The sequence below is a fragment of the Oncorhynchus mykiss genome, chromosome 8, assembly GCF_013265735.2.
Source record: "Oncorhynchus mykiss isolate Arlee chromosome 8, USDA_OmykA_1.1, whole genome shotgun sequence".
Taxonomy (NCBI): Eukaryota; Metazoa; Chordata; class Actinopteri; order Salmoniformes; family Salmonidae; genus Oncorhynchus; species Oncorhynchus mykiss.
In genome coordinates, this window is record NC_048572.1 from 35,695,310 (window position 1) to 35,708,040 (window position 12,731).

At 44.0% G+C, this 12,731-nt stretch overlaps 1 protein-coding gene across 1 annotated transcript in view; it reads right to left on the bottom strand.

Annotated features, from left to right (window-relative positions):
• Window positions 1–10,024, bottom strand: part of LOC110529865 (ena/VASP-like protein) — a 71,861-nt gene extending 61,837 nt beyond the window's left edge. The window contains exon 1 of the mRNA XM_036985386.1: window positions 9,576–10,024. Coding sequence (XP_036841281.1) covers window positions 9,576–9,580 — 5 coding nt within the window. The 5' untranslated portion in view covers window positions 9,581–10,024. The remainder of the gene's footprint in view (window positions 1–9,575) is intronic.
• Between the last annotated feature and the right edge of the window lie 2,707 nt (window positions 10,025–12,731).

The window sequence follows — 12,731 nt, forward strand, 5'->3', positions numbered from 1 at the left end:
TGGAGTTAGCCCATTGGGTTAGCCTGCCCTGGAGAAGGTTAGTTCTGAAAGATTCCTTGACAAAGAAATGTCCCGGGCTAAAAAGTGATCCACTTTCGTGGTACAGATTATTCCGAGTTGAACTCAGAGTTGACCAACGTTACCGTGCTAACTCCTCAAACCTGATTTGTAGCTCAGCAGTCCCGGTTGTTGTCAACTCGAACATTGTCATTAAAACCTTGATTGATTGGTTGACAAGATGAACTCTGCTCATTGATCAACCGTGCGCAGCGGCCACTCAAGACTTAATTTATCTGCTTGCGTTTTATTCAGCCCGTCACCCTACCCCCCATTGACTCTATGAGACCGTTGTTTACCGCGGCCTGTCTGTAAACACCATTAATCCTGCTGTAGGACTCGTTGCAGCCAGCACAAGCAGGCCAAACAAACGACTAAAACGAAAAACAAATCATGGCTCTCGAGTCAATAGAAAGACTTGCAAACTGCTCATCACTAAACCTGGCCTACCCTATTCTAATATTCGTAGGCTACATCTGCGTGGCACCACCAGCATCCAGATGTTTATAAAACAGCTTTCGCAATATTAAATCATAGGCTTTATTAATTGAGTGACAACCAATGTAATTTGCTGGGTCATTGTTACCAGATGCGCTGTAGAAAATAAATGTTTTACCGGCGGAGCAGTAACCCCCCCCCTCTAATCTGATAGTAGTAGATTATGAGTCTGCCCTATGGCTCAGATCACATCAAATCAAATAGTTTTGGTCACATACACATGGTTAGCAGATGTTATTGCGAGTATAGCGAAATGCACATACTACATGACAAAGCAAAAACAGTAAAAAAAAAAAAAAGACTCTTTACACAGGACTTTGTTTAAGCACATTTGGCAACGATTACAGCCTCGAGTCTTCTTGGGTATGACGCTACAAGCTTGGCACACCTGTATTTGGAGATCCTCTCGAGCTCTGTCAGGTTGGATGGGGAGCATCGCTGCACAGCTATTTTCAGGTCTCTCCAGAGATTTTAGATTGGGTTCAAGTCTGGGCTCTGGTTGGGCCACTCAAGGACATTCAGAGACTTGTCCCGAAGACACTCCTGCGTTGTCTTGGCAGTGTGCCAGGTCGTTGCCCTGTTGGAAGGTGAACATTCACCCCAGTCTGAGGTCATTTTTTCATCAAGGATCTCTCTGTACTTTGCTCCGTTCATCTTTCCCTCGACCCTGACTAGTCTCCCAGTCCCTGCCGCTGAAAAACATGACGCTGCCACCACCATGCTTCACAGTAGGGATGGTGCCAGGTTTCTTCCAGATGTGACGCTTGGCATTCAGGCCAAAGAGTTCTATCTGGGTGTCATCAGACCAGAGAATCTTGTTTCTCATGGTCTGAGAGTCTTTAGGTGCCCTTTGGCAAACTCCAACTTGGCTGTCATGTGCCTTTTAATGAGGAGTGGCTTCCATCTGGCCACTCTACCATAAAGGCCTGATTGGTTGAGTGCTGCAGAGATGGCTATCCTTCTGGAAGATTTCCACATCTCCACAGAGGAACTCTGGAGCTCTATCAGAGTGACCATCGGGTTCTTGGTCACCTCCCTGACCAGGGCCCTCTACCCGGATTGCTCAGTTTGGCCGGGCTGTGTTTAGGAAGAGTCTTGGTGGTTCCAAACATCTTCCATTTAAGAATGATAGAGGTCACTGTGTTCCTGGGGACATTCAATGCTGCAAAAAAAATTTGGTACCTTTCCCCAGATCTGTGCCTCGACAAAATCCTGTCTCGGAGCTCTACAGACAACTCCTTCGACCTCATGGCTTGGTTTTTGCTCTGACATGCACTGTCAACTGTGGGACCTTATATAGACAGGTGTGTGCCTTTCCAAACTGTTTATGCTTTTTCATTATGGGTTATTGTGTGAAGGTGTCTGAATACTTACCGACTGCACTGTAAGTCCAGGCCACTAGTTCAACTAGCTCTTACAGTCTCACGTCAAAATTAGACGTTCATCCGTCGTTCATCCATGCATTACTTCAGAAATCTTAAGATTAGGTATGAACTCTGAATGGCTAAGGTTTGGGAAATGCTTAAAACAAAAATAGCTAAAAATACTTTATATCGCTGGATTTGAACATGCAACCTTTGGCACAAGAAACAGATGCGTACAACCATCCGCCATCCCCGTCCACAGCACCCTAGCAAATCCCGAAACCTACTTGAAGGTAACAGCACTCACTGTTGCGCCTAGTGGCCAATTTCCGCATCGTCTCCAGACGTCCTCTGACATGGATGGACGTCGAATACTGACTTGTATCAAGGGTGACCTGGCTGAGTTTCAAGGTATCTTCAACCTCAACTTATGATTCAAACCTTGATTGGCAAACAAAGATTCCCATCTCTCTCTCTACTGTCTCTAGTAGCCTACTCTCTCTCTGGTGCACAGAGTAGTAGGGACTGCCATGGAACTAGAATGACAGTAAATTGAATTATATCGGGTGGTCACCCCTAGCCCAGCAGAAACCAGCACACATATGGGTCACACGCCACCAACCACACACGCCAACACACATCAACCCAAATCAATACGCATCGAGCCAGATCGATTGTCCACACGCTTTCAGTGCTTAATGAAATGTCCTAATTCACTCACTAGGAGATTTAAGTGCATCCGTTATCTACACTATATGACCAAAAGTATGTGGACACCTGCTCATCGAACATCTCATTCCAAAATCATGGGCATTAATATGGAGTTGGTCCCCCCTTTGCTGCTATAACAGCCTCTTCTGGGAAGGCTTTTCAGTAGATGCTGGAACATTGCTACGGGGACTTGCTTCCATTCAGCCACAAGAGCTTTAGTGAGGTCGGGCACAGATGTTTGGCAATTAGGCCTGGCTTGCAGTCGGTGTTCCAATTCATCCCAAAGGTGTTCGATGGGGTTGAGGTCAGGGTTCTGTGCAGGCCAGTCAAGTTCTTCCACACCGATCTCCACAAACCATTTCTGTATGGAGCTCGCTTTGTGCATGGTGGATTTGTCATGCTGAAACAGGAAAGGGCCTTTCCCAAACTGTTGCCACAATGTTGTAAGCACAGAATCATCTAGAATGTCATTGTATGCTGTAGCATTAAGATTTCCCTCCACTGGAACTAAGAGGCCTAGCCCAAACCATGAAAAACAGCCCCGGACCATTATTTCTCATCCACCAAACTTTACAGTTTGCCAAATCCAGATTCGTCCGTCGGACTGCCAGATGGCGAAGCGTGATTCATCACTCCAGAGAACGCGTTTGACAGCACTTGAATCAGACTATTGTTTCATGGATTCTATGGTTGGTGCATGTGAGTTTGTGTCTTAATGTTTTTTATATTTTTTTTATCATGTGTTGGTCATTGTTGCATGTCCTGTCATTGTAAATCATTGATGATGCATGCTGTGATAAATACATTTCCTAAATAGGGATTAACAAACTAATATTGTACTCTACTCTCACTGTTCAGCGGTCCCGTTCTGTGAGCTTGTGTGGCCTACCACTTCGCGGCTGAGCTGTTGTTGCTCCTAGACATTTCCACTTCACAATAACAGCACTTACAGTTGACCGGGTCAGCTCTAGCAGGACAGACATTTGACAAACTGACTTGTTGGAAAGGTGGCATCTTATGATGGTGCAACGTAGAAAGTCACTGAGCTCTCCAGTAAGGCCATTTCTACTGCCAATATTTGTCTATGGAGATTGCATGGCTGTGTGCTCCATTTTATACACTTGTCAGCAACGGTTCTGGCTGAAATAGCCAAATCCACTCATTAGAAGGTGTTTTCCACATACTTCAGGATATACTGTCTAGAAACAAACGACAGCTAGCCAGAAGTGTTATGCTATGAATGGGATCTGCTGGAGAAAAATAAATGACCTAAACTTGTGTTTTACAGTATATGTACAGCGTTACAGACTGACACCAGCTCCACTTCTTCCATTCCGGTTCCTCTAAACTCCTTCGGCGTTACCAGCGGACGAGACGAATGAGTCTCTCCGCTCGTTAGCCTCTTGTTAGTGGTCGGTTTACTGTCTCCTCGCTAAAGGTTTTTAACTGATTAGTGTCACAGCAGCAGATTAACACGAGATCACAGTCACAGTACAGACAATCAATCAGCAATTAACAGGAGACAGTAATACCATCACACAGAGAAAGAGAGAGAGAGAGAGGGGGGGCGGGACTCTATATTCATAGCAATGAGAGAGTACTATCTGAGGTCTCTATTGGTGTGACTTTGTGGAGCTCACGAAATGCTGAGAAAAGAGTGACATCAAGTTAACTTGAAACATGAATTTGAACACACAAGAAACAAACAAAAAAACAGAACGAGACACACACGTACACACACACACACAAACACACACAAACACGCCATGCATGCCATGCGAACAGGCTTAAACCGTGCTTACCGTCACCATACAAACATATGTCCCCCAAAATACCCACTCACACACATCCTGAGAGACCCCAATGTAGGAATCGTTTGTGGATTTAAAAGGACACTCCTAATCTAATCCAGCAGTAGTAGAAGACTGCAGGACAACTGGCAGCCCAACGATTTCCCCCTGGATGTACACTAACCAACCTGCTACTGACTGACAGACCGCTGGAAACTCTCACTGATCACCTGCTAATAGGATTAACATGTAATAAGATGACTGGGACACACACTGTAAAGGGGTTACTGGGAGTTTGACGGTAGCTTACAGGCAGCTCATGGCAAGTAAAATTCTGTATTTCATATTACAGTACATCTACTGTGATATAAATATGGTAATACAAATACGGATTCAAAACAAGTACTGTCTAAGACACACAGTACAATACCGTAAAATTGACTTTCCATTAAAACTTTCTATTCAAACTGACAAATTGACTTTCCATTCTTGCGAACATGATGGTGCTCTCCGTTTTGCTCTACGACCCCCACAAGTGTCACGGGACTCGTCTGACACACCTAGTCATTCAAGGGGTTTTCTCTGTTTTACTATTTTCTACATTGTAGAATAATAGTGGAGACATGAAAACTATGAAATAACACATATGGAATCATGTAGTAACCAAAAAAAGTGTTAAAATATATTTTAAATTTGAGATTCTTCAAAGTAGCCACCCTTTGCCTTGACAGCTTTGCACTCTTGGAATTCTCTCAACCAGCTTCATGAGGTAGTCACCTGGAATGCATTTCAATTAACAGGTGTGCCTTGTTAAAAGTTAATTTGTGGAATTTCTTTCCTTCTTAATGCGTTTGAGCCAATCAGTTGTGTTGTTACAAGGTAGGGGTGGAATACAGAAGATAGCCCTATTTGGTAAAAGACCAAGTCCCATATTATGTCAAGAACAGTTCAAATAAGCAAAGGAAAACGACAGTCCATCATTACTTTAAGACATGAAGGTCAGTCAGTCCGGACAATTTCAAGAACTTTTAAAGTTTCTTCAAGTGCAGTCGCAAAAACTATCAAGCCCTATGAGGAAACTGGCTCTCATGAGGACCGCCACAGGAAAGGAAGACGCAGAGTTACCTCTGCTGCAGAGGATAAGTTCATTAGAGTTACCAGCCTCAGAAATTGCAACCCAAATAAATGCCTCAGAGAGAGTTCAAGTAACAGACACATTTCAACATCAACTGTTCAGAGGAGACTACATGAATCAGGTCGTCATGGTCGAATTGCTGCAAAGAAACCACTACTAAAGGACACCAATAAGAAGAAGAGTCTTGCTTGGGCCAAGAAATGGACATTGGACCGGTGGTCTAAATTTGAGATTTTTAGTTCCAACCACTGTCTTTATGAGACACAGCGTAGGTGAACGGATGATCTCCGCATTTTGTGGTTCCCACTGTGAAGCATGAAGGAGGTGGTGTGATAGTGTGGGGGTGCTTTGCTGGTGACACTCTGTGATTTTTTTAGAATTCAAGGCACACTTAACCGGCATGGCTACGACATCATTCTGCAGTGATACGAAATCCCTTCTGGTTTTGCGCTTAGTGGGACTATTATTTGTTTTTCAACAGGACAATGACCCAACACACCTCCAGGCTGTGTGAGGGCTTTTTGACCAATAAGGAGAGTGATGGAGTGCTGCATCAGATGACCTGGCCTCCACAATCACCCGACCTCAACTCAATTGAGATGGTTTGAGATGAGTTGGACAGCAGAGTGAAGGAAAGGCAGCCAACAAGTGCTCAGCATATGTGGGAACTCCTTCAAGACTGTTGTAAAATCATTCCAGGTGAAGCTGGTTGAGAAAATGCCAAGAGTGTGCAAAGCTGTCATCAAGGCAAAGGGTGGCTACTTTGAGGAAACTAAAATCAAAAATATATTTTGATTTGTTTAACACTTTTTTTGATTCCATATGTGCCACTTCATAGTACTGATGTCTTCACTATTACTCTACAATGTAGAAGATAGTAAAATAAAGAAAAACCCTTGAACGAGTTGGTGTGTCCATAATTTTGACTGGTACTGTATTTTTGTAATATACCTAAAGGGGTCCTAAAATTCCAAATCAATAATATCCGTAGTATGACCATCTTAAAAAAATTCCATATGTCCGTTTACCCCCAGTCACTACATTAATGTGCCAGAAACAGCAATATTTGTTCAATTCAGCAAAACCCCATTCACTTGGGGTTAGTCTGATCAAATAGAAAACTCTATCAACGATTTGAAATTCATCATTAACGTGACTAAATACAGGTCACTGTGTGTGAACCAACAGTGAAAACAGCTTTTAGTCCAGTATAGGCTGACTCTGCATGGAAACAGTGTCTGCATTCCAAATGACAACCTATTACCTATATATAGGGAATAGGGTGCCACTTGCGATGCTATGGGCCATGGACAAAAGTTGTACACTCGGTTATATAGGGTGGTTTTGGGACGCAACCAGTGAAGTTCTGAGTCTGTAACCTTTACTAATGTATGCTTGACCTATAGAGCTGACTTCATCTGGTTAAAATCAATGGTCACTAGGTCACTGTTGGAGAGACCAACAATCACTTGCAGGCCTACACACAGCATGGAGGCTCACGTGTTGAAATTTGGTCACAGTACACAGACACAGGCACAATCGATCAAGAATGTACATGAAATCAAAACAAACACACACACACACACACACAAACACAGACTACTAAACCAATACAAATGAATGGTTGAACCACAGTCAACGATGCCACCTACAGTACATCTCTATAACCGTATACATGAACATATTTTAATCCCCAGACAGAACTGGGTGAATAGACACAGACATTATATAACCACTGTAGTCAGTCAGTTGGGGTTAGCTTAGGTTAGCGTAGGGCACAGTAAGGGTTAGAGCATACAGGAACGGTTGATGAAAAGTGTCTTAGGTAGGGTACAGTATATGCCAGTGTTTCCCAACCCTGGACCTTGAGTACCCCCAACACTACAGTTTCTTTGTGTCCCTGGACAAACACACCTCATTCGACTAATCGAGGGCCTGATGATTAGTTGACAAGTTGAATCAGGTGTGCTTGTCCAGGGTTACAATAAATATGTGTACTGTTGGGGATACTCGGGGACCAGGGTTGGGAAATACTGGTACATGGAATGCTCTCTAGGCCAGGGTGGCAGGGAAAGGGAGAGGGTAAAGGAGAGGTAGGAGACAGCAGGGAGAATCAGAGAGGGGATGAGTGAGTATGGACTGTATAGACAATGGAGGAGGGGGAAGAGTAAGCTGGAGGCTTGCGTGAAGAAAGGGAGACAGCAGAAGAGGTGGGGAGGGGGCAGGGAAGACTGCCCAGTGGGTATAAAGGGTACTGGCTGACCGTGGGCACAGTCCCACTCTGACCTTGGGAGATGCATCCTATAAAGAGAGAGAGAGAGAGAAAGAGAGAGATCACACAAACACTGCCAATTACAATTAGCCTCAACCTGGGGTTTCTCTGCCTGCAGCAGCAGACCTGTGCCAAAGGCTGGCAGTCACCACAGAGCGACAGTAAAGCCTCTGTGGATTGGTCTCGATTCAGTGTGGCACTATAGTAAGTTCTGATTGGCTGGGTGATCTAATCGGCCCAACCTCCACCAGGTTGTCCAGGAAGAACTGTCCCTATTGGTTAGGGTGGGTGTGCTCGCCCATGAGGTGTGAGATTCGATAGAACAACTGGGTTCTGGGTATGGCTCAGTGAGATTGAAGGGGGAATAGTGCAAATGGATTTGAAACAGTGGGAGGTGCTGGTCATGAAACAGAGAAGACGATCAATACTCAATACTATCAATACAATTGTAACAGTTTTGCTTCCGTCCCTCTCCTCGCCCCTACCTGGGCTCAAACCAGGGGACCCTCTGTACACATCAACAACTGCCTCCCACGAAGCATTGTTACCCATCGCTCCACAAAAGCCGCAGCCCTTGCAGAGCAAAGGAAAAAACTACTTCAAGGTCTCAGAGCGAGTGACGTCACCGATTGAAATGCTATTAGCGCGCACCCCACTAACTAGCTAGCCATTTCACACCGGTTACACGAGACACAAAGAGGGGAAAGAATTCCCTGTGTTGGAAGTAAACACTGACCACATACCAGTCAACCTGTGTGTTAATTTGTTTTAATGAGTCCTTTTTAAATCAGGAAAATACCCTTAGAGGTTAGAAGCCTCGTGTGTGTGTGTGTGTGTGTGTGTGTGTGTGTTCACCTGAGCATGTTGCTGGACCTCTAGGCCTGATGTCTCAATTGTACCTGGTTTAGATATGGACTTTTAGATACAAGCTTCGATGGATGGCCTGATTCAATTCAATTTGTAAGTTGTTTTTGGTCATGTGAAATCCAATGAGTTGATGTTGTGATTAGAATAATGTGCCCTATAATCCATAAAGGCCCATAGAATCAGAATCATAGGATGGAAATTCCAATTCCATGCCATTCTAATTCTCTGGAACCATTTATAATCCAGAAAAGAATTAGAATGGAATTAATTATATGTCTATGTTATGACCACCACTTATCACCATGTTACACATGACGCACGTGTAGTCTGGTTTCTATGACAACAGACCCCTTCCCTCTGCAGACCACACCCTCGGTGACACATCACAGAGATGGGATGGGAGACCGAGCGGGAGGACCGGAGACGTTTGCTTGCGTGTTTAATCAATGCTTTCTCTCCTGTCCATGAAATGATAGAAACCATGCATGCCCTTGCTCGTTGCTTTTTGACACCGATCAGATTCATTCACCCTTGTTCACAGGGAGAATTCACAGCTACACTGCACTGTGCTACCCCACCTCACAGGCCCAAATAGGCCTACAGAACAGGTATCCTAGTCGCCGGTCATCCTAAAACGCACATTTTATAATAAAAACTGGGGTATAATAACGGCATACATGTTGCCTCGACAGCACGAATAAAACGGTATACTATTAATTGGGTATTTTCGTCTTATCCGACAACAGGCTTTCCCTTGAAATCCAATAAAATGCGTCCTCGAATCTCATCCAGCCGTGCAGCCGCAGCCTGTGTGAGTCGTTCATTGTGCGTTAATAACGCGAACCGTCTGAATCAAAAAGCAAGCGCATGCTTTTGCTTACCTCATCTTCCTCTCCTCTCCACCGTAGTGATAAATGAAGAACGACCTGTAGCCTATTGTCGTTTTCCCTTCCCGGACGATTCTCTCAGTCCAGAATATAGGCGATGCGAATGTTCTACGATGTATTATCTAGCTATTAATAATAGCCTAGGCGCCGATTGTACGAAGCCTGCCGGGGATGTGCAGCGCAAGCAGATGCTGGAAAGGCGACAGCGTGGGGAAAATGCTACACACGGATGCCACAGTTTTTAGTCTCTTTTATTTAAAGCGAATATCTCTCTAGTCCCTTTCGAGGTGGTGCCGGTGATGTCGGTGCCATCGTTCAGATCGCCACGGAGAGCTGTCCTGACGAGAGACTGGTCGGTCTGGATGACAGCGGCTTCTGAGGTGCCATCTTCCCTTCCTCCAGCAATGGGAGCGTGGACGCGCGGGAGGGATAGGGAGAGAGAGTGAGTGTGTATATGGGAGGGATAGGGGTAGAGAGAGAGTGTGTATATGGGAGGGATAGGGGTAGAGAGAGAGAGAGTGTATATGGGGGGGATAGGGGTAGAGAGAGAGTGTATACACATATCCCATGTACACACTCTCTCTCTATCCCTTCCTCCTGCGTGTCCACGCTCCCAGTATATATGTATATATATATGTATAGTCACTATATATATATATATATATATATATATATATACAGTGCCTTGTGAAAGTATTCGGCCCCCTTGAACTTTGCGACCTTTTGCCACATTTCAGGCTTCAAACATAAAGATATAAAACTGTATTTTTTTGTGAAGAATCAACAACAAGTGGGACACAATCATGAAGTGGAACGACATTTATTGGATATTTCAAACTTTTTTAACAAATCAAAAACTGAAAAATTGGGCGTGCAAAATTATTCAGCCCCCTTAAGTTAATACTTTGTAGCGCCACCTTTTGCTGCGATTACAGCTGTAAGTCACTTGGGGTATGTCTCTATCAGTTTTGCACATCGAGAGACTGAAATTTTTTCCCATTCCTCCTTGCAAAACAGCTCGAGCTCAGTGAGGTTGGATGGAGAGCATTTGTGAACAGCAGTTTTCAGTTCTTTCCACAGATTCTCGATTGGATTCAGGTCTGGACTTTGACTTGGCCATTCTAACACCTGGATATGTTTATTTGTGAACCATTCCATTGTAGATTTTGCTTTATGTTTTGGATCATTGTCTTGTTGGAAGACAAATCTCCGTCCCAGTCTCAGGTCTTTTGCAGACTCCATCAGGTTTTCTTCCAAAATGGTCCTGTATTTGGCTCCATCCATCTTCCCATCAATTTTAACCATCTTCCCTGTCCCTGCTGAAGAAAAGCAGGCCCAAACCATGATGCTGCCACCATCATGTTTGACAGTGGGGATGGTGTGTTCAGCTGTGTTGCTTTTACGCCAAACACAACGTTTTGCATTGTTGCTAAAAAGTTCAATTTTGGTTTCATCTGACCAGAGCACCTTCTTCCACATGTTTGGTGTGTCTCCCAGGTGGCTTGTGGCAAACTTTAAACAACACTTTTTATGGATATCTTTAAGAAATGGCTTTCTTCTTGCCACTCTTCCATAAAGGCCAGATTTGTGCAATATACGACTGATTGTTGTCCTATGGACAGAGTCTCCCACCTCAGCTGTAGATCTCTGCAGTTCATCCAGAGTGATCATGGGCCTCTTGGCTGCATCTCTGATCAGTCTTCTCCTTGTATGAGCTGAAAGTTTAGAGGGACGGCCAGGTCTTGGTAGATTTGCAGTGGTCTGATACTCCTTCCATTTCAATATTATCGCTTGCACAGTGCTCCTTGGGATGTTTAAAGCTTGGGAAATCTTTTTGTATCCAAATCCGGCTTTAAACTTCTTCACAACAGTATCTCGGACCTGCCTGGTGTGTTCCTTGTTCTTCATGATGCTCTCTGCGCTTTTAACGGACCTCTGAGACTATCACAGTGCAGGTGCATTTATACGGAGACTTGATTACACACAGGTGGATTGTATTTATCATCATTAGTCATTTAGGTCAACATTGGATCATTCAGAGATCCTCACTGAACTTCTGGAGAGAGTTTGCTGCACTGAAAGTAAAGGGGCTGAATAATTTTGCACGCCCAATTTTTCAGTTTTTGATTTGTTAAAAAAGTTTGAAATATCCAATAAATGTCGTTCCACTTCATGATTGTGTCCCACTTGTTGTTGATTATTCACAAAAAAATACAGTTTTATATCTTTATGTTTGAAGCCTGAAATGTGGCAAAAGGTCGCAAAGTTCAAGGGGGCCGAATACTTTCGCAAGGCACTGTATATATATATATATATATATATATATATATATATATATATATATATATTTATATATATGTGTGTTTCAGCTACTGTAAGTTAAACATAAAAAAAATCCTCTCCAAACCAATGATATTCAATGGCCGGGTCCAAAATATCTCGCGGGTTCTATTTTGAAGTGTGACCACTAAGTCTGTGACCATGCCAACACCACCAGGTAATATTGTACCAGGTCTTAATGAAATAGTAGGCCTCCATGATGATAGGAATTGGATCTCCCTGTCATATCCATCCCTTTTGAGCCCATGTCAGTCGTCTACACGACAGGTGTGATGGCCAGCTGTTTGCCTGTTCCTCTCTGACATGTAGGCCTAAACAGATGGGGTTGTAAGATTAAACACAAGTCGAGTCCTTTAGTCGTGTGGGTGATGCGGTTTTGGGGCCAGGACACCTGACACCTGTATGCAGGCAAAGTGCGGGGCCAAGGACAACATCAGTGGGACGATGACTGACTCAACTACTGTAAACTAGCCTACCTAATTTAATGTTTTCACTGAGTGTTTGGTCACATAAATCTAGCATTCTGATCCTCGTGTATGCCTAGGCTTACAGTTTCTGCGAGTCGGACGGCAGAGTCTCTGTCCCACTACGTATATCCACAAGAGGGTGCTGCTCACACACACACACACACACACACACACACACACACACACACACACACACACACACACACACACACACACACACACACACACACACACACACACACACACACACACAACTCAAAACACCATGGAAATATCTTGTAATAATACTGTTCATTGTTATGACATTATTACATTGATATTATTACATAGACAGTAGTCGAAG